Raw genomic sequence first — 27,854 nt, forward strand, 5'->3', positions numbered from 1 at the left:
AAGGAACTTGGGAGAGGAGGGAAGAGGCCAGAGGAGGATGAGGTGTAGAGGTAGTGGCCCATTTGAAACGTTTGGGACACACTGGTGAAAAGGCATGAAAGGTGAAAGGCATGCCTCGGTGTTCAAAGGTCAGAGAGAAGCCCTAGGAAGCAATGACTGTTTCAAAGTGGCAGACCCAAAAGTCAGGGTGCTTAGGAGTGAGCTGGCACAACAGATGGATTTACATACGGATGGACTTTTGACAGAAGCTAGCAACGGGGAGCACGAGGGCAGATGACAAAGGGAGCACATGTTGTGGAGAGACCATGGAACCTGTCACATGAGTAGCAGGTGAAAGCAGGAGAGCATGTGAAGATGAAGCCAGTGTCTCTTGAAGACAAAAGTGGGAGAAAAGGTGGCAGATGAGCAAATCCAATTCAGTCTACAACCAGGGTGGAGACAGAGACACTGAAGTATCAGGTGACCGTGGAGGAGGGAGACTGTGATGGTAGCTGTGTCGGGAGAGTGAGCGGGAAAAGAAAGGGACAGGCGGCATGGGAGATGGGAGAAAACGTCACGACCGTAGGAGGGACCCAGGGTCAGTAAAAGGGGCACTGTGGAGCGGAAAGTGACCTAAAGAGCTCCTAATCTGAGGATACTGGCAGATCTCTGGTGGCGAGAGGCATGTGCTGTATGCTGCAGCAGAGCAGCGCTGAGACACTACAGCCTGGGCATCTGACGACGTAAGGCCCTCAGGGCAAGCAGGGAAAAGGGCCACAGTGACTGGGGGACACAGGAAAGGGGCAGTGCTGCACATTAAGATGGGCCTAGCACAGAAGTATCACCTCAGAGGTATCAGGATGGATGCAGGTGGATGAAGGCCAGTGTGTGGGTAGCAGACATGCTAAGAAATTGCTGGGGAGCAAGCTGGAATCACATTTTACAACGATCACCTATTCCATGCTTCCGCTATTTTGAGGGGCTACAAAGGGTGGAGGTAGCATGAGGCAGGGAAACTCCCTACAGGGATCTAGGGAAGGATGGCAGACCTCTGAGACCATAGGTGTAGTCAGAGAAGATAAAGTTGTCAGCAGGGAGAGAGCAAGCGGCAGGATGGTGGTGGCTTGGGATGGGGAGCTCTTGTTTTGGCGCCTGGATCTGGTAGACAATAAAGGGGCCGTGGCAGAATGAGACGGAGAGTTCTGAAAATCTGCACATGGGAGTTGTGAGGGGAACGTGGCCAAGAAGCACTGGGCAAAAGAGGGATCCGGGCAGGGTCAATGGAGAGTGGCAAGTCAAGGGTGATGGGCAGAGTTGCAGCAAGGGACCTGATGGAGGAGAAATAGAAACAGTGGGACAAGGGAAGGAAGAAGAGAAGGAAGTGTGGTCCTGTTGTAAAGTCTGTGGGCAAGTGCCTGATTAAAAGGGAAGAGAAGAGGTAGGAAAGTTATAGAGGGTGAGACCAAGGAAAAGGGAGCCTAAAAAGAGGGCAGTACAGGAAGTCAGTGGAAGCACCAGGTGAGTGACAGCGGATGCTTTTGGAGACATCGTGGCCTGGTGAGCAGTGGGAAGGGAGCACACCCCTGTGGAGGAGGGATGACTCTGTGATTCTCAATGACAAGCATCAGGGAGCTCTGAGATGCATGGGCCTTAGAGAAGAAGCAGGATGCTTTCCCTGGGAAAGGACAGGGAAGACATGGTCCTGTGAGGAAATGTCACGGGAAGGAATTTCCAAATGGGGTCTTGATGTAGCACCTCAGGACAGTCAGTGTCCCGAGACAGACAAGGTGATGGGTGGCACCCAGGGAAGATGGAGTGTGGTGGAGAGCGCTGGACACCACTGGGGGGCGAGGAGAAGAGGAGATGGCAGATAGTAAGACAATGGGGTCGGCTAATGGGAGCAACACTATGGGGAAGGACTAGCAGAAAAGGGGTGGTGAGAGGGTGGCAGAAAGCAAAGGCTACTCCTGCAACCTTAAATGTGGAAAGGGGAGACATTTCAGCCAGTTTCTTAACTATAGATGCTAGATGTGACAAGACAGGATGGGAGGAAGGGTCAGGGTGGGGGATGAGGTTTGGTCAGGGTGTGGGTCAGATTTGATGGGAGACCAGGGTAGGGGTCAGTGGGCATGGGGGTAGGCATGAGGAAACATAAGCCAAGCTCCAGCCACTGAGAAAACCATCTCCTTGAACTGAGCTTCTGGACTGATTCCATGTCCAGTGTTGGGGCGATGACTGCAGGTTGAGGACAGTGTGCGGAAGACCAGTGACCCCACCCAGAGAGGACACAGGGGAGTAGCAGCAGGAAAGGGCAAAGGGAAAAGGACTGGTTGGCGGGCACCACAGAGGGGTGTGAAGACCACAGGGGTAAAACTGCAAGGGGACAGTGATGGATCTGATGAGGAGGGTAACTGTAAGGAAAGCGAGAAGAAGGACCAGATTTAGACAAAAGAGATGGTCACAGTTCCTGAGAGTCATAAAGGGTAGAGGGCAGGAAGGGTAACTGGTTGGGGTTTGTAAAAAGAACAATGTTTCAATGCAGACTGGGATCTGGGGCACATCAGGTATGAGAGAGAAAATCTGGAAGGGAATGCAGTCCAGAGGACAGTGCCGGGATGACAGTGGGGCCAACTCTGGGTGGGGTCCTTCAGGAAAATGTGTCAGTGGCAACTGATAGAACACTAGAAGAGCCAAGTGGGAAAGTGCAGCCCAGGGGCTCAGGCTGGGCTTCCACAGCAGTGATTCTTCCCGGGGGGGGGGGGTGATTTCACCCGAGGGGGGGCTGTGGGCATGGACCCCAAGGGAGGCCTATCACAACATCTCAGGGGGGAGCAGTGCTCTGCTCCAAACAAAAACAAAACCAAAAACTCCAAAAACAAAACCCAAAAACACACCCCAAAGATGACGCTGATAGGCCGCCTTGGGGGTCCTGCATCCTCGGGTGAGAATCACTGGGTGGAAGGGGCAGAGGGCAGAGCCGGGCAGGCAGGTGAGGATGAGCAGAGGAGCCCCTGAGTCGGGAGAGATGGAGGCATCAGAGTCAAGACTGTCAGACGCGGGGGAAGGACCCTGGACCAGGCAGACAGCGAGCAACTGGATGTAGCCCAGAAGGCATCTGGCGGTGACCTGGGACTCACCGCCAGCAGTTATGGAGTGAAAGCCAAGGTTTGGTCCTGGAGTTGAAGATACATGTGGAGTAGGGTTGACTGAGCTGCGAATGGAATGCAAAAGGAAGTGGGTTGTGCAGATGTGAGCAGAGAGTACCCGATGGGATGTCCATGCAGAAGGAAGGCGCAGATGGGATGGGGGACAACACGAAACAGAACATATGGGAGAGAGATGGCTGCTAGGTGGGAAGGGGGACGGAAGGAGGACTGTGTGGGAGGACCCCAGGCTCTATGCAGGTTGAGACTCGAGCTGGTCATGGGATGGCAGATTGGCAGATGGGGCGGGGAGGGGGGAGGGCGGCAGGGGGCAAGAGGGAGGGCAGAAGGCAAAAGACTTGTGGTGACAAGGAAAAGGGGAGAATCAGAGGCGGAGGTTCCCGAGACCTGTGTGAGACGAGTGTGCGACAAAGGGTCTGAATGGAAGCACGGACGGTTACAGGCAGTGATGTTTGCAGGGCCCGGGAGGAAACCGCCGCCTGCACCATAGGACGTGAGCAGGGGATGGAGGGCGGAGCGTGCGGATTCAGGACAGCGTGTCTGGGGCCGTGATGAGTGAACTGGGATGAGTAGTGGGCGGGGGACCGAGAAGGGAGCACGTGGCAGAGCAGACGACTGAATCAGCTGGAAGGTTCACGGACAGTAGCTGAGAGAATGTCACGGGGCTCAGGTAGGACGGTTCCTTTGCTATGTGTGCAGTAGAGAAGCAAAGCAGGAGAGATGAGGAAACCGGGCCCCGGAGGTGGGAGACGAGGTGAGCAGTGGGGAACGCTGGGAGAGTGTGGAGGACGAGAGGTGGTCCAACGGGAGGGAGAGGAGGCAAGGGCCGGAGACGGCGCCTCTGAGCGAGGGCCGGAGGGGCTGGTTGAGAGGCTCAGGGAATGCATGGCACTGAGTATGGGATGGCAAAGAATGGAGAAGGAAGTGGAAGTGCAGAAACCAGTAACTTGCCCCTAAAATGGACCAAGGGCATGAGGAAACCCACGCAGGAGGCAGAATCAGCGCGGGTAAGGTGTGTGAGGATTTTGGGAGAGGTGGGAGAAGCCGGCGGAGGATGAGGTGGTTGATTTAGCGGCCTGCGGACAATACTCAAGTCAGCCCTGTCAGTGCAAGGCGTGGGGAGTCCTGAAAGGTGAGAGGGCAGCCCAGAGAAGCAACGACCGCCTCCGAAAGGGCCCATCTGAAAAGGTAGGGTGTTTGGGTGTGAATTGGGACAGCAGGTGGATTCAGTACAGCATGCTGGGAACTAAGAAGCTAGCAATGGGGAGTCTGAGAGCAAGTCAGAAGGAGCAAATGTCCCGGGAAAGACCACTGAATCTGTTGCATAACTGGCAGGCAGCAGGGGAAGTAAGATGGACTGGTAAAGATGAAGCCGAAGGTCTCTTGAAGACAACAATGGAGAAAGGGCAGAGGATGGGGTGAGCAGGCCACACCCAGCATGGAGAGAGACACAGGAGAGTCCCAGACACCACGAGGTGATTTCTGGGAAGCAACTGTCTGTGGGTCAATGTGAAGAGAAAGGGACAGGAGGTGTGAGGAATGGAGAGAATCTCGTGAATGTGCCACAGGCTCAGGGTAGAGAAAGGGGCACCATGAAAATGGCAGGCAGCCTGAAGAGCTCACAATCGGCAGATCTCAGAGGCCAAGAACAGTGTCATGTTCGGTAATGAGGCCAGATGGTAGGAGCAGAGCTGAGACGTCAGAGCTCCGGCTATGACGCGAGAGCTTCAGGGACAAGTGGGGGAAGGGCTACAATGACTGTGGTGAAAAAGAGGAAACGGGGCACGCTGCACATTAAGATCCACCCAGGAGAAACGACTGGCAGGCAACCTCAGACTTCAGGATCGACTCACGTGGATGGACTCACATGCTTAGAAATGGAGGAGGCGCAGACCGGAAGCAGGGCGAAGGTGACATTTCACAATGATCGCAGGATGTGTGCTGTACTAGTCCAGAGGCTGGAAAGGGTGGAGGTCTAGCATGTGTCAGAGAGACCCAGAGGGCAGCAGAGAAGGATGGGGGACCTTCAAACCAGAGGGATGTCATAGCTCTGATCTGAGAGTAGAATACGGACAGCAAAGAGGCTCAGAGGGAGACAGCTAGGAGTAGGATGGCAGGATCTTGGGGCCCTTGGTCTGGAGGCTGCATCCAGTAGACAACAGAGGGGGCCATGCAGAATGGGAAGGAGAGAGAGAGGGGGGAGGGTCTTGGAATCTGCGGGTGAGTGTTGTGAGGGCAGTGTGGCTAAGAGGGAAAGGGCAAAGGGAGGATCCGGATAGTGTCAGTGGGGTGGGGAGGGCAAGGGTCACGGTCATGGGTGTATCAAGGGGCCTCAAGGAGGAGAGATGGAAGCAGTGGAGGCAAGGGAAGGAAGACGGGAAGGAAGGGGTGGAAACTGCTGTATTCTGTGGGCAATGTCTTGATTAAAGGGGAAGAGAGAAGAGGAAGGAAGGTGTGACTGGGTGAGGCTAAAGAATAGTGAATATAAAGGGAGAGCAGTGCTAGAAACCAGTGAAGACTTGATGAGTGACAGCTGATGGGTTTTAGAAGAGAACACAGTGTGGCAAGGGGACAAGAAAGAGTGTGAGCAGTGAGAGCAAGTCATGGGAGGGAGCACACTCTTAGGGAGATGGGATGACACAATGCAGGTGAATGACAGGCATGAGGAAGCTTTGAGATGAGACGCATGACCCTAGGGAAGAGGCAAGGAGCGTTCCTTGCGTTGAGGAGGAAAAGGAAAGTATGAGTCGGGTGATGAAAGATCGCAGGAAGGAATGTCCAGAGGGAACTTGATGCAGTGCAAAGGGGGGGTCACCTTGCAGAGACAGACATGGTGATGTGAGGCAGCCAGGTGAAGATGCAGAGGGGACCTAGTGCAAGGAGAAAGGCTGGACACCAACAGGGGAGCAAGGAGAAAAGGGAGGTGGCAGAGTAGGCCTCCTGGAAGGTCTCAGAGGAGCCAACCACCAGGAAGTTCAGAGCATCAGGGACAGCCAACGTGAGCAGTGGTGTGGGGAAGGAGGAGTGCAGAGGGGTGGCTAGTCGTTGGGAAGCACTGGCTGCTCCTATAGCCTTGAACTTTGTGGAAAGGGTAAAACATTTTTGGCCAGGCTCTTTACTACGGATCCGGCGGGGTGGGAGGTGGGGAAGGGGAGGGAGGTGGGGAAAGGGTGGGAGGCGGGGAAGGGGTGGGAGGTGGGGAATGGGAGGGAGGCTGGGTCGGGGTGCAGGACAGGGTTTGGGTCTGGGTGTGGGCTGGGTTTAATGGGTTGGATGGGAGGGCAGGGTTGGGGTCAGTGGGCATGGGGGGGTGGGGAACATGAGCCAAACTCCAGACTCTGAGAAAACGATCTTTAACTGAGTTTGTGGACCGATTCCACGTCCAGTGTTGGGGCGATGACTGCAGCTTGAGGAGAGAGTGGGGAAGACCAGTGACCCCTCCCAGAGAGGGCACAGGAGAGTAGCGGCAGGAAAGGGGGAAGGGAAAGGGCTGGTTGGTGGGCACCACAGAGGGGTGTGAGGACCACAGGGGCCGAAAATGACAAGATTTGGACCAAAGATTGTCACGATTTCCAAGAATCTTAAAGGGGTATTTTGAGGGGTGGGAGTGAAAGAGAACAGTGCTCTAATGCAGACTGGGGTTGGGGCATGGCGGATTCAGAGTAAATATGGAAGGCAACGTGGTGGTTCCAAGAGGAGCATGCTGGGCCAATGTCCGAATGGGGACCAATGCTGGGATCTTTTGGGAAAAAGTGTCAGTGGAAACAGGTGGAAGGCTACAGGCAGAAGGGGAGGGTGCAGCTCAGGGGCTCAGGCGGGGCTTCCACAGCAGTGATTCTTCCCGGGGGTGGGGGGGGGTGATTTCACCCGAGGGGGGGCTGTGGGCATGGACCCCAAGGGAGGCCTATCACAACATCTCAGGGGGGAGCAGTGCTCTGCTCCAAACAAAAACAAAACCAAAAACACCAAACACAAAACCCAAAAACACACCCCAAAGATGACGCTGATAGGCCGCCTTGGGGGTCCTGCATCCTCGGGTGAGAATCACTGGGTGGAAGGGGCAGAGGGCAGAGGGCAGAGCCAGGCAGGCAGGTGAAGATGAGCAGAGGAGCCCCTGAGTCGGGAGAGATGGAGGCATCAGAGTCAAGACTGTCAGACGCGGGGGAAGGACCCTGGACCAGGCAGACAGCGAGCAACTGGATGTAGCCCAGAAGGCATCTGGCGGTGACCTGGGACTCACCGCCAGCGGGTAGGGGGCGGGGCATGGTGGTCCTGGAGCTGAGGATGCTTGACATGTGAGGCTGCGAGGGATGGGAGTGGAGAAGGAAGGAAGCTGGGTCGTGTGGATGTGACCGCAGAAGGAAGGGCAGGTGGGACCGCAGACAAGTGTGAAGGGGTCACCGGGCAGAGAGGTCACTGCTGGGTAGGGAGGAGGAGAGAAGGGGGGATGGCAGCACCCTGGGTTCTGTGCAGGTCGAGACTGAGCTTGAGTGTTGGTCGTGGGTTTGGCAGGTGTGGGACAAGGAAGAGTGTGGAAGGCAAAGGTCCTGTGGTGGCAGGAGAAAGGGGGGAGAATCACAGGAGGTTCCCGAGACCTGTGTGAGACGAGTGTGCGACAAAGGGTCTGAATGGAAGCACGGACGGTTACAGGCAGTGATGTTTGCAGGGCCCGGGAGGAAACCGCCGCCTGCACCATAGGATGTGAGCAGGGGATGGAGGGCGGAGCGTGCGGATTCAGGACAGCGTGTCTGGGGCCGTGATGAGTGAACTGGGATGAGTAGTGGGCGGGGGACCGAGAAGGGAGCACGTGGCAGAGCAGACGACTGAATCAGCTGGAAGGTTCACGGACAGTAGCTGAGAGAATGTCACAGGGCTCAGGTAGGACGGTTCCTTTGCTATGTGTGCAGTAGAGAAGCAAAGCAGGAGACATGAGGAAACCGGGCCCCGGAGGTGGGAGACGAGGTGAGCAGTGGGGAACGCTGGGAGAGTGTGGAGGACGAGAGGTGGTCCAACGGGAGGGAGAGAAGGCAAGGGCCGGAGACGGCGCCTCTGAGCGAGGGCAGGAGGGGCTGGTTGAGAGGATCAGAGTACCACTGTGACAAGAGAGGGATGTGACAAGAGAGGGATGGCTAAGAGCCCGAAAGAGGAGTGGACGTGGACAATGCAGGTACTTGACCCATCAGGTGGGCCAAGGGCACGAGGAAGCCCATGCAGGAGGGAGAGCACAGAGCAGGTAAAGCAAGCGAGGGACCTGGGAGAGGAGGGAAGAGCCAAAGGAGGATGAGGGGTAGAGATAGTGATGACTGAAATGGAGACAACCATGTCACAGGCATGACATGGAGAAATTATGAAAGGTCATAGAGAAACCTAGAGAAGCACTGGGCTCCAGAAAATTCAGACACCATTTGGGTTCCATACAGCTCATTGGGGACAAAGAATCGTCTTTGGATGGAGTATGAGCGCAGGCGAAGAGCGGAACAGATGTCAAGGACAAGAACAGTGAATCTGTTGCATGCTAGCATGTGGCAGGGAAGGAGGGCAGTAAGTGCAGATGAAGCCGAGTCTCTTGAAGACAGGAAGGGAAGAAAAGGCAGCGGATGGGCTCAGCACGGTTTACTCCGCGTCCAGCCTGGAAAGGGAGAGACAGGAATCTTGTGCACCATGAGCAGGTGGCTGACGGGATGCGTATTGTGTCAGGGGTGGCAACAGGACAAGAAAGGGACAGACAAGGAGAGGAGGGAACCTTTTGATCGTCAGAGGGGCTCAGGTGGGTAACGGGGCATCATGGAGAAGGGCACAGCGGCCTGAAGAGCCTACAACCGGGAGAGTGGCAGGTCTCAGGAGCCACAGCGGTTGCATGTAGGGTTCCACAGCCAGACAGCCGGAGCACACAAGTGACTCTAAGAAAGTGTAGGCGATGGGAGTCATACCTGTGGCAAGCACTGTTTATGGGAAAATAGACAATGTAGAGCATTTACAGAGGGAGCCACCACAGGAAACCCAAGTAGATCTAAAGGCAATGTAGTGCAATCAATTGGAGTTTGAAAGAATGGTATGCAGCACTGACAAAATATGCGTCCTACAGATGGTGACACCATATTTTTTGGTGCATGTTTTTCCAATGAAAATGAGCCGAAGAAAAATGGAAAGAAGTGGTTAACACGAAATTGGGATTGAGTCGCCAGTATACATATCAAATCGTTCTCAGAATGGGGAACCTTCTCATGTTTATGATACACAATGTTGCCTGTTCAACTTGATCACAATTCCTGGATCACAGTAGAGGGAGCATGAGCTACATTTCTGCAAGGATATGTTAGAAATATATAAAAAGAAATTATTGTAGAGAAATTGGTGGCTGCTTGAAAAGTCTACTAGAAAGTCTCATCATAATGGGCAGATTCAGGAGAATATACGGGCACAAAGAGAGAAACTCCTGAAGTGAAATCAGAAGGGGCAGCAGCAGCAGCCATCCTTATCGTGAGTACTTCTGAGAGCAGAGCTGAAATGTGTGCAGTGGGCTGCGCTGTTCTGAGTAACAAAAGTAGGCAAAGGAGGAAGTTCATACATGTTCACATGCGGAATCCAGGTAAAGGCCAGACAGACTGAACCATAAGCCTGGGCGGTGCAAACAAGCTGAGGTGTGTTCTGAGGCTAAAGGAGGGAAAAAGAGGTATGAATGGATGTGCCCCGTTTCTGTTGAATTCTGGAGAGATGTTATCATTTAAGCAAAGCAGCAATAAAGATTCTGGATGATGTTGCTGATGGTGTGAAAAGGGCACTTGAAATAGGACAGGAAGACAGGTGAAGGTACAGAGGGAATGCCGGAAATGTCAGCGTTGTTTGAGGAAAGGCAGACTGGTTTACAAGATGAATGAACAGGAGAATAAAGAGCACCAGCTAGGAATCTGAACAGTCTCAGAAGGGGTTAAATTGGAGGAATACTGCTTTTGAGGCTGGACTGAAGGGAAGCATTTGAGATCTTGCTCCCTGGCATATGCCTTCAGTTGGGCTCAAATAAATTCTTATAATATTCTACAAAGAAAAAAGGCTAGACTGATACGAATTCTAGTGATGAAGGCAGGGGAAATAGTGGTTGAATAAAATGTTCTACCTATCCTGTTTTAGCATTTGAATGAAAATTCAAATTATGTACTTAGATTGAAAGAATGCAAAGTTTTATCAAGGGTCATTAAAATGGATCCCAGTGAGTGGATGCGTGTGAGTCGAAGTGAAAAACTCTGAGATAAATTTTACTTAGTTGAAGTTGCAGATTTAATACAGAATGTCAGGAGTTAATATGGTTAGTATTGAACAACAAATAATGGAATCAAGACTATAGATTCAGAGAAGAGTTCAGAGTCCATCAGAATCCTGTGGCAGCTCAAGTTAAGATGGAGGTTTAAGGAAGGGCCGGCAGAAAGTCGAGAACTGAATACATGTGAAAGAGTTATGAATTGTTACATGGGAGGCAGCATCGCTAATGAAAACCAGAAGACTCATGTACATGGACTGCTAAACGTGATCTTGGTAAGGATGTTTTCTATTAAGACTTTTTAAATGAGTTAAATTTGCTGAAATGGTTTGAGATGAGAAATATGATGCAATAAGGCTTGATAGTGCAATAATAAAAGTAATTTGGGGATTAGGATGGTTCTGAGTAGGTAACGGAACAAAAAGTTAAATAGGTAGGGGCATTACAGAGGTCCAAAGTGGGGAAAAATTTGCCGACTGTTGCATACACATGTTGTTAGTGGAAGGAACAGAGGAAGGAAAGTTGCTGAACAAGTAAAGATACTAAGAAAGAATGCTGCCTTGAAGGGTTTTCTAAAAAGTTTTGAGTAACAGAGTAATTGTTGGAGGCTAGACGATATTAAGAGGCCTAACTGAATGGAGACTTACTTGTTCCACAAACTGCCCATAATTTAAGGGAAGGAGTTATGGTAATATCTTGATGTTGGGTTAGTTTTTTCAGATGGTGTGGATTTTCTGTACACTTACAAAGTAAGGGGAAGTGGGAAAGTTTAAAGATACAGCAAATAGAACAGGAGATTAGAGGGTGTGTGTCTTTTGAACTGTGGAAGACTTGATTTTTAAAGAGGATAAAGGAAGAAAGTGGATAGTTCCAGAATTGTAACAATTTTAATAGCTCTATTAATTGAATATTTACTATATGTCTGGCACCACACTAATCACGTTACTTTTTAACTTCATTCCATCTTTACAACAATCCTGAAAGGCTTTAGATATCAAATAATTTATCCAAAATTCACAGTGTGTAGCAAAGTAAGAATTCTAATCCCAAATTGTCTATCTCCAAAACTTCTAGTCCTTTCTATTATGCTATACAATTTTCAAGTTGAAGGAAATCACAATCTATATAATTTCTTTTTTTACTGTGATTATAAGGAAAATATATTTTCTGAGATGAGACACAGTAGAGGTAAAGTATAGATCTTCAGGTGATTGGTAACATTTGGAATATCTGCAGTGGGAAAGTGCAAAAAAGAAGGAATGGGTAAAAGACACTTTTATTACCATCTATGCCCTGGTATTTCACTTCTATTCATTGCACAGCCAAGACTTTGGATTGGCCATGGATTAAAAACTTTAGAATTTCACAAAGACAAAAGAATAGAAAGGAGTTTTTTAAGCTGATCTATGAAGGGTCAAATATAAATCAACTAACAAAATTTTAAAAGTCCAAGTGTTGAGACAAAATTCCATCTCTTTTCTCCAAAAGGCAATGACAAGAGTTTATAACTGACTTTTAGCACCAATCACCAAGTCCTTTGAGTTTAACAAAAAAGAAAGAAAATTCTCCAAATGCCAAATTTTTATAAATAAAATACTAACAAACCATCAAACAAAAGAGTCCATAGCCAGCAGACCAAAGGTTGAAACCTCTGGGCTAATTTGTAAGATCTATGTTTTAAAAAGAAATTAACCCCTCAGTAAGAGGGGCGAGAAAATCCTATACTGACTCTCTTAATAGGAATCTTTTCTGTTGTTTTCTCCTCAACTGTATGTAATTTCCGTGATTTCCATATTGTTGTGTTATGTATTTTGATCTTGTAAAACTGTGTTTATTGTATTCTGTTAAAACCACTCCCTGGGGTGTGAGGCACCTGAGTTATCAATTATCCAAGTCAACCTGGGTAAATGGGAGGAGCTCGTCTTCTCAATTGGGAAGAGCTTGATTCTTTAATGGGTTCAGCATTTTGTTTCTCTCTAAAATTAAGTGGTGAAATAGCATCCCTTTAAAAAACAGAGACTTAGTGAGAAGCACCACAGGAGGAGGAATTAGGAAACACAGAGAGGGGGTCACTTGAAAAAACTGAAAGTGCAGTTTCCAGGGATGATGGCGGAAGCCACAGGGCTACAGTAGGACTGGGCTCAGATACTAGTTTGGAACAAGAATAAATAAAACTAGCTTTACTGAAGAGTCCAGCCAGCTTCATTACTAGCTGGTGGACATACTTTAGACACATCTAATTAGAGGGAAACAGACCAGGAAAGAAAGTGATGCTAAATGGGAATGGACCTAGAAAAACCTCATAAAGGGATAAAGGAGGTAATGAAAGGTGAAATTCGGATGGCCTAATGCTCGAAGGAGAAATACTGGAGGCCAGATAGGAAAGTGCCTTCCTACCCAGGGGGTTATGGATCCAGGGGGGCTGCAGATTGAAAGTGCAGGTCCACCCGGGGCCAGAGGGAACAACCTGGGATTCAGACCCAGCAATGGTGCCAACGTGAATCTACCTCGTGCTAGAGTGAGTAGCCTGGTCTGCAATCCAACACAGAAGAGATTGGGCAGGGGCTCCCAGAACCAGTATCTAAAAAGGGAGTTCGGAGAGGGGCTAAAAGAAGGCAAGTTAAGCCCCAAATGTAACTGAATGATGACCAGGGATAACAATTTACTAGTACTTCTATGATTTCTTGAACTCTGTACCTTCCCCAATATTTGTTAATTTTCTTATCTGATTTTCTCCCCCTGTGCTAGTAAAAATTGTTTTTTCCTGTACTAGTAATAAAAGTTGTTCAAAACATAAATGCAATATGTGTGTTTATTTCTGTGAAAACCAGGTACCAGTTGTGAATACTGTGCAGTGACTGTGAGAAAAGAACTCAGGTAGGAAAAGGGGGAAAAGAAATCAAGTAAAACAAACACTTGACATTCACAAGAGCTAGGTCAGAAGACCTCAGATCCCCAAATTTGTAAATACATTGGCACTAGCAGTTGGTTCTCCTTTAAAGCACCCCGAACCCCCAGACTGCATATGCATGAAGCAGAGAATAACAAAGCCGTTCTCAAACGCAGATACACAAATTTTGGTTAAGACACTCATTTCCGGCTGAGACATACTCTCAGACGCCAGCCTTATGCTGTAGGGCCCTCAAAAACGAGAGATTTTTCACCTCACGCCGCCATTTTGATGACGTTGAAATCGACAGATTTTTAAAATGCCATCTATCTGCTAAATAACAAGCCCTTAGTATGTCCAGGAAAGGAACACCAGGGAGAAGCAGGCCGTGTTCCCTCAAAGGAGACAGCGCCTATCTGACCCCTCACGAGTGGTGACATGGGTCCACCAGTAGGCCTGGGCTCTTTGTGGACTACCCCTGTATACGTTCAGTTTCTTTTTTAAGATTAAGTGTACAGCAAATTTTACTAAGAGACTTAGTTATAAATAACATCCTGCAGCAGTAACTAATTTTATAAATATAAATAGACCATCTTTATCATTACATTTAATTCAGGAAAAGAACCATATTCTTGAATGCTGAACGTGTGTCCCCACATTTAAAGAGCTCAAAAACACATCCGTAATTATATAAGTATCTCTTCCCTTTGGTGGGTTAGTACCTGCCGAGGAGTCATCATCAGGCAAACGAACGAGAGTGTAACATATTCCTGGCTGATTGTAAGTGAGGCTGGGGGCTGGGATACAGCACAGCACTTCAAAGGCATCTGACGGGTCCATCTGCACTGTCACTTTCTCCAGTAGCTGGTCGTTGAGCGTATTGGTACAGTCAAACTGAAAAGTCAGCAAACAGGAAACTATTATGAAGGACAAGAACCATTTGCAAGCAAGTTATTCCTTCCCACCCAAAACCCACAGCTCAGTTCTGGAACCCACTAGACCTTCCCTCTCTAAACAGCACTGCAGGTCTGCTCCTAAGATTTTTCTTTAGGCAGCTAGGATAGCCTTATTCTTGAGATTTGGGGTTTATATTATTTATTTTCTCTTTCCTGAGACTTAGTTCTACCAAACAAGATGGCAGATGTCTGATAGCTTCTAAAAATCAAATTGAAACCCAAGTTCTTGGAACAACCCACTTAATTTACCTGATGCTAAATAATGATTATTTTTTAATAGATTATACTTTATATTGTCCAATTTCAGACATTTTGTTTTTATGTCCTTTTAGTTTTTAACCCATCACATGAAGGTTGTCCTGTAGGTATGGAGTTAGGAAAGGAAACCAGAAATGCTGCCTCGTTCACTATAAAAGGAATGAGAATTACAAACTAAAGCAGAGTTAATACTTGTCTCCAAGCATATTAAGTCCTTACGGGAGCCAGTTAGGGCACTTTTCTCACCTGGAACACAATGTGATTGGTAAACATGTGCTTAATACAACGGACAAAATATTCTGTCTCTGCTTCTGTAAGTTGAACAGGCTCAGAAGACTTGAACAAGGGTCCTAGATTCATAAACTCAGGAACAGCTGCCAATTGTTCTATCAAGGAAAGGGAAAGAAGAAAGTAAAATAATAAGAAGGCAGGGAAAGACATTATTCTGGATGCCTACCATGCTTTAAGTTTCCGTAGCCCAATAGTTGAACACTCTAATACATCCCCAAGCTTTAGTACCTCTTAAGAGAGTTGACATACTCAATTACTGAAAGCAACTCAATTTAATATTCCTAATATCCCTATATTCCAAAGTCCTAGAATTTGAATTGCCTGTTAACCAAGATACAGAAAAAGAACAACATTCCCAATTAGTAAGCTGGCGACTTCTGATTGGCAAGTCCCAGGGACTCCAGGTAGCCCCCAGCAACTATAACCTACGACAATAAATACTCAGCCACACAAAGATTTCCTATACTGAGAATTCATCAAACTGAATGAAAGTAGTGGACTTTATCATATTTACAATGCCCAGGGTGCAAGACTATTACTTCGACTCATCAAATTGTCATACCTTGGAAAATGTCTTGCCTGGAAGGAGCCAACTTCTCTGGCTTAGTAGCCACCAGTGTGATTTCTACAAAGACAGATAGGAGCAATCAAGTGAGCTTCCCTCCCACTATCAGGCTGAAAGTGTAGACAGAAAGACACTTGTTGAAGACATGTAAAGAGCTATTGCGAAATAACACCAGTAGGCTTCTGTCACCCTTTTTGGAGGGACACGCAAATTAAAATGTACTTAGTGAACATATTTTGTGAAATAACAAAGTAAACCCTAAAAATACAGAATTTGCTTTAAATGGACAAAAGTACTCTTAAAAGAAAGAACAATATAAAACAAATCTTCTCAAGATTCAAATAGGAAACATGACTTGTATCAACAGAAAAATGTTCAAAGTTAAGATCATTCATCCTCAGTTCTGACCACTAAACATTTGTTCCTTTCTTTTTTGTGTGTGTTTTAAAGTTAGACATTCCTTGGGAATATTTTTATCATCTTGTCCCATATATTCTTCAATAGCAAAATTAACTGAGAAATTACCAACTTCAGAGAATAAAAACAGGCGGTAACAACACAACTACTATTGGAGAGACACAGTGACAACTGACTTCAGATGCTCTAATATGGAGCATTAAAAAAGAGAAACAACTTTCAATCTAGATCATGTTTCTTATTCTTGCTTTTATTCAAAAACCAGGAATTAAAAAAAAACCCTAATAAAAAAATATTCACCTTACTTCTAAAAGATTTAAAAGTACAGACTGACAAATAAACAAACAAAAGAAGTATTAGAGAAAATATGCTAACAGTGTATTTTACTGGTGTAAAACTACTTATACACAGAAAAACGAACAGAGTGAAGTGTTCCCATTACCTGCTTTCTGTTCAAAGACAGGAGCCATAGCAAGGGGAATAGATTTCATGTCAAAGGGTTTTTCCGAAGGCTCCAGTGTATACTGGTGTAAGGCTTTTTCCATCCCTGGTACAGAGACTGTCAAACCTGTGAAACAGAAAGCTCAGCATTGTAACTTCTTGCCAATGCTAGGATCCAGATAGGCCAAGATTTATAAATATTTATCTGAGCTATCTGTAGGAGGAGAAAAATATAATCACAGACTTCATAACCTAAATAATTAAAAGTAAAAGCTATTCTATAAAACTGCGTATAATTTCATCCAAGGAAACATAGGAGTACAGCATAAACATTTTCAACAAAATATAAGTACCTTCCAGAAAAGAAAGCATCTTAGCTATGTGCGAACAATGATAGCATAGGTAAAGGGAGGCAAGGTAAACCCATCCCAGAGGAACTCAAGGAGAACTAGGAACAAGCTATATTCTTTGGGCTTTTACATACTTCAGATTTCCCAGACTTGGAAGCGCATTAGAAGACAAAAACCAAGCATTTTGCCTAGTGACGTCAGCTCATATGCAAATCATGAGCTACGCTTGCAAAATACCATCTGGGGAACAAGAGTGTACTGTCTACATCCTGGGCTCTCACTGACCATTGAAGATATATGTAGCATTCAGTGCCATCTGCCTTTGCTGCAGCACATTCAGATAGAAGGTAGCTCTGTCCCGAACCTCATCATCAGTATCCATCATACACCTGTCCAGAGACACAGAATAGGCATGTCACAGCATCCTGACGGTTCCCAGTAGCTTTACCACCATACCTAAAGGACACCATCGGGCCATTTGATACTAGCTTCGTTATAAAAGCGTTCAACAACACACAACAGTGGATCTTAAAATCTCCATAAATCTTAGGTGCTGCTCTGAATTGGTGACCAAACAGTATCACTGTGTATCAGAAGCACTACATAAGTCAGCATTAAGATAATTAGGAAGAACAAATAACAGGAGATAGCAGTTTGGAGTCTTCTCTTGGATCTGCAACCACATGACCCTGATAAAGACTTGACTTCTTTATAATTAAGAAATGGGAATATCAGACTTTCTAAGGATACTAAAAAGCATTCAGAATCCAGGCTTTGTTACTACTCAAATGGCAATTTGTTTCATTTAAACCAGCCAGCCTTCGACTTGTAATTTTTCTGCTTCAATTACAAGATGTAATCACAGAGTGTTTGCTAACGCCAAGTCTTTTCTTCATCAAATAGGAAGGGAGACCACGAAAAGATGATATTTTCAACTCTACTTAGTGAATCACTTTGAAGTTGGCCCCTATTATACCAATTGAGGTATATGCATTTAAGTCACTTCCTGAAAAGTCAAATTTTATAGTACTTAGCACATACAAAATTACTAGAAGAGAAGAAAAATGCCATTTGCCCCTCACTCCACCAGCTCTACCCTTAGGCCCTGCAATGTGTATGATACGGTACAATGAGGAACTCTCTATTCAGCCACATGGTGCTTCTTATTTTAAAAAAAGACACTGTTTTACTTACCTTTGTAAGAGTACAAGGATGCTTGGGAGAAGGTTATCATTCTGAGCCCCAAATTTAGCCAAAGCACTCACAGCAGCTACAATGAAGCATAAAATGAAGCAACATAAATATTGGTTTCTAGAGTTAAGTAATAACCATTCAAAAAAAAAATGAGAAAGGTTTCCTCATGTTCAGTGGGAATAAACTCTCTTACTATTTTATCGTGTGTTTCTTGATCTTATTTCTTTGATCCATTTAAGCATAAATAGAAATATGCAGGCCCAAGAGAGCTCTGAATAGGAAAATCCTCCAGACATTGTGGAAAAGGAATCACATATTTCTTTTATGAGCTATCCTCTACCCTGATGAAAACCCCCTTAAATACCACACTGACATAATTAAGCTCTAATCTCAAATAACCAGCTCCAAGCATAAAAAAGAAACTCTATTACTAAAATTCACTTCATTCAACAAAGATTTATTGCTCACCTAACTTTTGTCAGGAATTGTGATACGTGCTGGGGTAGAAAGACAAAGACATAGCCCCTCACTTAAAGAAGCTGTGCTCTAGTGGGAAAGACAGGTAAATAAAGAGATAATTACAACTCAACATAGTAAATCTATGGTAGAACTATATCCAGGATGCTATGTGAATACAAAGAAAGGAACTTAAATCTGAGTTGGTGGAGAAGTACGGCAAGAGGTTAACACTTACTACTTAAGCTAAATTTTGGACAACAAGAAGGGTTAGCCAGAGGGAAAAGGCAGGGAAAGTATTAGAGGCAGAGAGAAGGACAAGTGCAAAGGCCCTCAGCCTAGAGAAGAAAGCATGGAGGAATACTGGAACTGGACACAGATGAGTAAGGCTGAAGAATAAGACCCATGTTAGAGAGCAGGAGACACTAGAGATAAAACAAAAATAGGTGGTGGTTTAACCTCAAAGTTATTGTTCCAGGAGGTTAAATACAGGATAAATGTGTGTATTTGTAGCACAGTGTGCTGCACCTAATTTGTGGGCAGATTTTGCATGCAGAGACAATTTTTGTAGCAGAGCGTGGAGAACAAACTGGGTCTGTGTGGGACTGGACGCAGTGGGACTAGGTGGGCACTGGAAATGGGTGAGAGTCTAAAGTAGCACCCATGAAAATAGAAAAAGAAAATAAAGAAATAGTAAGGAAACAGAACTGATAGAATTTTGCCAAAGAATAGATCGAGGTTATAAAACAGTGGAATAAATTTCTGCCTTTGCAACTGTGTGAATGACAAAGGTGAGGATTTCAGTTTGGGTGAGTTTGAATTTCAGTTTGAATTTCAATTTGGGTGAGTTTGAAGTTGAATTTGAAGTGCCTTAGGTAGCTGGACATACAAGTTCGGGAAAGAGGCATGGGAAAGAGGCATGACTGCAATGTCCCAGCATATCAGTAGAGCTCTGAAAATAATTCCCAGAAAAACAAGTGTATGTTAAGACAAATCCCTAAGGAAAACTAACATTTTAAGGAATGGAAAGAAAGCTCGATAAATAAGACTGAGAAGTGATACAAAGAGGCAGGCTGTTGTGGAAGCCCAGGGAAAGAAAACGTCATGAAGTGTTGAGTCAACAGGACACCAAACTGACCGACAGGCGAACAAAGATAAGGACATGCACGCGTCTAAGTTGATTTTCAAACTACCTTATAAGTAATTAAAAAAAACATAGTTTCAGAGGACTTTTAAGGGGGAGAGCCAGATGTGAGGTGAAGAGAGAATGAAAAATTAGTCCATGGAGTCAGCTAGTAATGGCGACTGCACGTTTATCTCCCCGGGGAAGTACAGTCAGTAGCTAGTGAGAGATAACAGATCAAAGGAGGGTTTATATTTTAATATGAGAAAGGTGAATCTGTTCACATGCTAAAGGGAAGGAATGATCAGAGAAGAGGAAGTAAAAACATTCCTAAGACCTATCTAAAAGACACACACACACATACACACACACCACAGACAATCATACTTATGGCTATAACTCTAAAAAAGTGGATGATGCCATCATAGTATTCCTATCATACTGAGCGTCACGGGTTTTTTGCCTCTAATACATGGCAGAAGTCAGGATGGAAACTGGAATACAGAGAAAGAGGTGTATATGTGGGGCTTAAGTATGCTCCAAGATCCCACCAGCACACAGACCTTGTAACTTCATTTTCCAATTCATCCCCATCCCCTTGAGTTCAGCATTTCAAAAGATCAGCAGTTACATCATTAGCAGTGTTCCAAAGACTCACCGGCTCTGACAGCCTCGTTCTCCAGGACGACCCTATTAAAAATAAAGCGGATATACTTGGACGGGACAGGCGTTCTGGGGCCCTCTTTGCCCAACAAGTGTAGAATCTTAGTAGCCAGAACAGTATGTTCACAGTCCTCAATGAATTCACAAAGGTGGGCTAGACCTGCTTCTTTACTCTCGGGGTTCTCTTCCACAATGCTGATTATGCAGTCCACAATGGCCCGCTTATATTCGAAGCCTCCCTGGCAAAAGAGAAAACTGCCATTCATTCTGAGAACGCTTTTTGGAGAAATGCTTATACCCCAAGGCTCACGCTTATAGTATTCAAATTTCATTTCCCTTCCATTATGAAAGGAACAAAAGTGGGTTTTCTGGAAGTGGGAAAGTTAAAGCAATAACATGTGTAGTAACATACGACTGCGACCAGAATTAAGCATAATATTTGAGAGGCATGCTTAGATGACGAAGAAAGTTGCTTTAAATACTATGGTATTTAATGGGAATCCTAAGAATTTAAGAGAGCAACTTCCTGTGATTATAGAGCAGTCCACCTACATCATCTCGGAGCATGTTGGAGAGGAAAGTCATCATGACGCTGTGCTTTCGAGGGTATTTCTGACAGAGAGCACTAATTGCCTGTACAACCACCACCTGTAGAAAAACAAACACAAAGACCATTCACCTTTACAAGGACCGTACAACGACCACCCTTAAAACACTAAATACAGAAAGGATGTTCATCTTTGTAACTTTAGCTACTCAGCATACTTTCTTATCTACTGCAAGCTAAGAAGGTGCTGTAGTTAATCAAAATGACAATAAAGGTTCTTCATGAAAGATAAGTAAACCTCAAGGGAATATAAAAAGCAAAGTAAAAATAAAGTTCATTCAAGAGACCTCATCCCTTTGCTCCAAGGAAATAAGCACATACAATTTCAAAGTGAACAGTAAAGATTAAAAGCTTAAACACACTGAGTTCCATAGAAGAAACAGAGGAACTTATCAAGGAACTACTTCACAAAATGGTTTCTAGGAGAATTTTACCACAACTTTAAAGACAGTGTCAAGAAGTGAGAAGGGTGTGACATTTTACTGTTCTTGCAAGCTAACCGCTAGCCTGCCACAATTTCATGGATGCTAGTGGAGAACACGAGATCCTAGATCAGAGATGAAAGACAGTCAATTCCTCACAGCAAAGCAGTAGCTAGAGTATCAGTACGTAGGGCTAGTTTCCTGAGTCCCAGTCCCCATAGGGCAATGCAAAAAGACCAGATAATACTTGGACCTGAACAGACTGAATTAGAGGACCAGAACCCTGAGGTACAGCACTTGGACATGTTACAGCGGGCAGAAAGTATGCCGGTCCTTTGCTCTAAGGGAAACATTATCCGTATTACACTGGACAGTGAGCATGTCTGTGTTTTGCTCTAGAGGGAGCATGAGCTATACCTTCTAGGGCTATACGGGAACCTGCCCTTGACTTTGACAGGGAAACGCTGGATTTTCTAAGGCTGCAAGATATCTTGCACTACAAAAAGGGAACAAGCTGGGACAGTAGGAAACTGTCAGTGCCTAACTTGCAAGATGTGCAGAAATGCAGGAAACTCATGGAGAATAGAGAATTGTCTCCCCAAAACCAGATAGTCCCAAATCTAGATCCATCATTTCCCAGCATAGGAAATGAAGGAAAATACCAGGCTTTTTGTGAAGCAATAATACCTAAACCTAATAAAGATGGTATACGTACAAAAATAAAAAATTACAGATGGAAGTAATTTATGAATATTGATGCAAAAATTCTAAGTGATATATTAGTTAACACTCCAACACTAGAGTAAGAAAATAATATGTCATGATGAAATGAAATTTATACCAAGAACGCAAGAATGGTTCAACGCTAGCAAACTGGTTAACTCATATTGAGGCTATGAAGACAATATATTGATATTTAGTATTGATTATATCAATAGATTCTGAGAAGCCTTTGATAAAATCCAACACCCGTTCCTAATAAAAATTCTTGAAAAACTAAAATAGGAATAGATGGATAATTCCATTTTGCACACACACATACCCCTCAATCCTAATGTTAGCATATTACTTAACAGAAAACCCCAAGGGTCATTCCCTGTAAGGTCAGAAACAATACAATGATGCCACTATCTCAACTATTATTTCGCATTATTCTGGAGATATTAGCCAATGCAATTAGACAAGAGAAAACAATTAGAGAAATAAGAATTGGAAAATATAGGACAAAACTATGTTTATTTACAGATGACTTGATAAGATACCTGGAAACCTTAGAGAATCAATAAAACTAACTCAATAAACTAATTCAGCAAGGTACCGTGTTTCCCCGAAAATAAGAGCTAGCTGGACCATCAGTTCCAATGCGTCTTTTGGAGCAAAAATTAATATACGACCCAGTCTTATTTTATTATAATATAAGACCGGATCTTATATAATATAATATAATATAATATAATATAATATAATATAATATAATACCAGGTCTTATATTAATTTTTGCTCCGAAAGACGCATTAGAGCTGATGGTCTGGTTAGGTCTTATTTTCAGGGAAACACAGTGGTAGGACACAAAATTAAACATACAAAAATAATACTATTTATAGGCATGAATAACAACTAGTTAAAAGATATAATGCATAAAAGCATTTATAATAGCAACAACAAAAAAGACAAAATACTCAAGAAAAGCATTTTAAAGACATTCAAAACTAATATAAAAGTACTATAAAATATTTTTGAAAGGCCCAAATGTAGACTTGAACAAATTATAAGACATCCTTTGCTCCTAGTTAAACTGTCAACATCATCAACATATCTGTTTAATCCTAAATTAACATATAAACTTAAGATGATCCCAATAAAAATGCCAATGAGATTTTTTTTATGAAGCTACACAAGTTAACACAAAAATTCATAAGGAAAAATATATATGTGAGAATAGCTGGGGAATCAATGAAAATAAAGAGCTATGAGAGGGGAGTAACAGATATTAATACATCCTACAAAACCTCTATACTTAAAATAGTGTGTGGTACTGATGTGTGAATAGATAACGAGAACAACAGAATAGAACGCAAAGTCCCAAATAGACCCAAATACATATAGAACTTTAGTATATGATAAAGGTGGTATCTCAAATCACCGGGGCAAAGACAGTCTTTTAAATAAAAATTTGGGGGGGAAATGAAAAACGGAAAAATGAGATCCACTTGTCATACCGTGTATCCCTGAAAATAAGACCTAGCCGGACAATCAACTCTAATGCATCTTTTGGAGCAAAAATTAATATAAGACCCGATCTTATGTTACTATAATATAAGACCGAATATAAAATATAATACAATACAATACAATATGTCTTATGTTAATTTTTGCTCCAAAAAATGCATTAGAGTTGATTGTCCAGCAAGGTCTTATTTTCGGGGAAACAGGGTACCATATATAATAATAAAATCCAATTGATCAGATATCTAAAATGTAAAACATGAAGCTATATGCACATACCAGAAGGAAACATGGGTGAATTCTCATTTACCCATTCAGATTCTATAATCTAAAGGGAAAGGCTTTCTAACTATTACTCAAAAGACAAATGCAATAAAATAAATGATTGACAAATTTGACTACACAGAAATAAAAAATTTTGCATGACAAAAGACATCATAAGAAAAATCAAAAGACAAATGACAAACTGGGGAAAAATATAACATTTCACAGATAAAAAAATAATATCCCTAATATATAAGAAAATGTTATAAATAATTGAGGAAATGAAAGACCAAAAATCCTACAGAAAATAGGAAAAAGACATGAGTAAACAATATTCAAAAAGTATTAAATGATCCTTAAAAATATGAAAAGATGTTTAACTTCCCTCATTATAAAAGAAATGATACCCTTCAACCTAGCATAAGGACTTCTAAAGATTTACCCTAAGGATATACCTCCAACATTTCAAGAAAACATATGCACAAAGTTATCCACTGCAGCATTATTTGTAATTGCAAACTATCTAAATGTCCAAGCATAGGACATTCATTCAATAAACTACACCACAAAATGACCTTCATTGGTTCCCCAAAGAATCAAAATGTCCACTTGAATATATAGGCTAAGTTTGTTTTTTAAAAGTCTAGATGTATACTAGAATAGAGTAAATGGGGTGAGTTATACTTCTTGACTGAGAAATAAGAATGCAAGAATAAAATCTTTCTAATTTTCTTACTGCTCTTCTGATTAGCACATTCTTACCAGTTCTATTCAACAATGTACTGGGAATCCTAGCCATTTTAATAAGGCAAGAAAAAGAAAGGAATGGCATTTCCATTAGAAATGAAGAAGTAAAACTGTCTTTATTAACAGATAACATGATTATTTACATAGACAACCTACATAAATAATGTATATAACAACAACGAGAACTAATACGGTACTTAGCAAGGATACTGAGTTATGGGAATGTAAAAAAAATGTATTTTTATATACTAGTAGCAAACAATGAAAATAAATTTTAATAAAATAGAATCAAAAAGCATAAAATATTTAGATATAAATTTAACAAAAGACATGTAAGACCTCTGGAGTAAACACTACAAAACACTGCTCAGAGAAATTAAAGACCTAAGTAAAGGGAAAGGTATACCATATTCATAAACTGGAAGAACTAACATTGTTAAGATGTCAGTTCACCCCAAATTGATTTATAAATTCAACACAATCCCAATCATAACTCTAGCAGGCTTTGTTTTAAAGAAGTTATAAGCTGGTTCTAAAATTTATATAGAAATGCAAAGGAATTCTAATATTAAAAAAAAAGACAAAGTTGGAAGACAATACTACTTGACGTTTAAGAGGTACCATACAACTCTAATAATATATAGAGCATGGTACTGGCAGAGTATTGACAAACAGATCAATGGAATATGAAAAGGAGCCCAGAAATATATTTACAATTATATGGTTATCTGTTTTTCAGACAAAGATGCCCAAGAACTCCAATGGGGAAAGAGAAATCTTTTCAACAAATTATGCTGGAATGACTGGATATCAGTATGGGGAAAAAAACTGAACTTACCACACAGTACACAAATATTAATTCAAGTTGGTTCATAGAACAAAATGAAAAGGCTAAAATAAAATCCCAAAACATTTACAATAAAACATAAGAAAGTATCTTTAAGACTTAGAAGTAGACAGAGATTTCTTAGAACACAGGAAGCAAAACTGTAAAAGCAAAAAAAACTAATAAATTAGACTTAATAAAAATTTAAAACTTCTGCTCATCAAAAGATACTGTTAAGAAAATAAATGGGCAAGCCACCTATTTAAACTCTTACCTTGAACTCATCTGAGATTTCAGACACAAAAGAAGATATCTGCTTCATGAGCCTGTCCACACTGCTCTCACTTCCTGTTTTGAGGAGTGTAGTGATGGCCAGGGTAGCAATGCTTCTGTTTGAGTCTGTGATCAAGTTTTCTAAGTCTAGATTGCAGGCAGTGACGGCAGAGGGGTGCTTCATTGCCACCTTGTGGAAGGGCAAGAAAAATATTAAGCAAATTGTTATTAATAAAGAACAGAACTTGAAAAAAACAAAGAATGAGGGAAATAGAAATTTTAATTTAAGTGGCTTTTTAAAACCTAAATGGGACAACACAGGTTAAAAGGAACTGTTTCAATAACGTTTCCAATTAATAAGGTATATGTCACTTGACAAATGATTAATAGCCACCGTCAGAGTACAGCACTGCACCTTCTCTTCCCTGGTTTCTATAACCTTTATAAGAGTATCACAGTGCCTTTTGTCACAGTTGGCTTGTTTGTCCTTATGGTACATGTATACATGGCTATCTATTCTACTAGATGATAGAATCTCTAAGCACAGGACCGTGGCAAACACTGCTCAAGACTGTTAATATCTTATCACTTGGAAAACACTTGTTTTTAAACAAGCAAAGTCCAGCCGAAGCGAACTGCTCATGTTCATAAAATCATGTCTGTCATTCTGCTTTTTTTTGTTTTTGTTGATGTCGTTCCCCTCTCCGCCTATCCCAATACTGGTATAGAATCCTTTACCCACAAATTTAAAAAATTGAAAACTAAGCAAATTTTAAAAATTGAAAACTAAGCAAAATACTGGCATCAAAATTCATTTAATAGCAAACATGACCCAAACTAATGTAAATTAAGTCTTAATTTAGTCCAGTTAGTAAGGATAGTCACACGTACAGTGTAGAAATATTAATGTGTCTAATGGTGGGGTGCTGCTCCAGGCCCAGTGGGGTTAGTACATACGAGATAACATCATATAATGTTTCTAAAATTCACAAAATACTGAATTCTGAGACATAGCTGGCTCCAAAATTATAGGTGAAGGAATGTCACTTATATCAACTCTTAAATACAATTCAAATAATTGTTCTATAAAGCCTTCTTCCATGGCTGCTCTAAACTTCTCCCTCCTCCAATTGTTCGTACAATTAATTTATAATCAATAACGTACTGCCTTCTGACAAGCCTTCTACTACATTAAACTTTTCATTTAAAATTTTTATGGTTATTTATTCTGTGTTTCTGTACTGTATCCTCTCGACTCACGTTACAGCTAAGCATTTGCGGCTAGTCCAAATTGAGACACGCTGTAAATATAAAATAAAATATACAATAGATGTGAAAGAAATTAAAAGGCAAAATATATGTTCAACGATTTTATACTGATTACATGTTAATATTACATTTTATATATATTAGGGTAAATAAAACATTAAAATTAATCTCGTCTTTAAAAAAACGTTGTGTTTAGCTATAAAATTTAAAATGTCGTATGTGATTAACATTGGCCTGTAGACCAGCACCATCGAGAGGACTTTCTGAAGTGACAGAAATGTTCTGTATGTGCACTGTCCAAGGTGAGAGTCACTAACCACATGTGGCTACTGAGCACAGGAAGTGTGACTAGAGTGACAGAAAAAAAATCCATTTTTAATTTTATTGAATTTTAATTAATTTAAATGGAAACAGCCACTTGTGACTAATGGCCATCATATTGGACAGTGTGGCTCTACACTGTACAGGGCTTAAAGGTCAGAAATGAATTATAATCTGCAGTTGAATAACAGTAAAAGGGGCACTACCTGAGGACACAAATACAAGCGAGGTGCTACAGAAGTGAAACCCATCCGTCACATCTACTAACCGTGAGACAAAGCCAAATGCTTCACATTATATTTCTCAATCAAATACTGATGTAAGTCAATCGTTAGCAAAGGGACACCTACCTTGTTCAAGGTCCTCACAGCTGCGTATCTCAAAGCTGGCTTAGGAGAGCTACAGAACAACTGAAGGACTAGAAAAGAAAAAAGGTCACTGTGAATATCGCTCATTTCATCATAGAGCATATATCTGAAGACATAGTATGTGAAGAAACATTCAAAATATGCATAAGAAATGAGATCACAGCATCAAAAATTCACATGAAAAGTGTACCATCAAAAATGGAAAAAGCCATTTTTGTCACGTTATAAAACCTTTACAGTATAGAAAACAAAGTTTATTCTTTTTTTCTAAAAGAAATGATATAACCATTAATATCTGAATTTAAATGTTAGGAATATTTATAGTTACAAGAGCAAACGGGCTTTTTAAACACTAAGGAGAACTGATGGCATTAAAGTTACTTTTAAATGTTTTCCATGGGGAAATAGTAACTTCAGAAGAAGTATACGTAATTATGAACAACTAAAATAATCATCTATATATCAGAATGCAAAAGCTGTATATACAGAGCTAAGGTGCAAAAATCATTAATAGCCATCCTACAGACCT

The 27,854-nt window shown here is 42.9% G+C and overlaps 1 protein-coding gene across 1 annotated transcript in view; it reads right to left on the reverse strand.

The window, feature by feature from the left end:
- The window catches only part of COPG2 (COPI coat complex subunit gamma 2), a 107,668-nt gene that overhangs the window by 32,228 nt on the left and 47,586 nt on the right, over positions 1-27,854 (reverse strand). The window contains exons 11-20 of the mRNA XM_081038354.1: positions 27,308-27,375; positions 25,369-25,557; positions 20,555-20,650; positions 19,998-20,241; positions 17,761-17,836; positions 16,852-16,955; positions 16,218-16,343; positions 15,356-15,418; positions 14,749-14,888; positions 14,011-14,182 (exon numbers count right to left, since the gene is read on the reverse strand). Coding sequence (XP_080894480.1) covers positions 14,011-14,182; positions 14,749-14,888; positions 15,356-15,418; positions 16,218-16,343; positions 16,852-16,955; positions 17,761-17,836; positions 19,998-20,241; positions 20,555-20,650; positions 25,369-25,557; positions 27,308-27,375 — 1,278 coding nt within the window. The remainder of the gene's footprint in view (positions 1-14,010; positions 14,183-14,748; positions 14,889-15,355; positions 15,419-16,217; positions 16,344-16,851; positions 16,956-17,760; positions 17,837-19,997; positions 20,242-20,554; positions 20,651-25,368; positions 25,558-27,307; positions 27,376-27,854) is intronic.

Source organism: Rhinolophus hipposideros (genome assembly GCF_964194185.1).
Source record: "Rhinolophus hipposideros genome assembly, chromosome: 25".
In the NCBI taxonomy this organism is placed as follows: Eukaryota; Metazoa; Chordata; class Mammalia; order Chiroptera; family Rhinolophidae; genus Rhinolophus; species Rhinolophus hipposideros.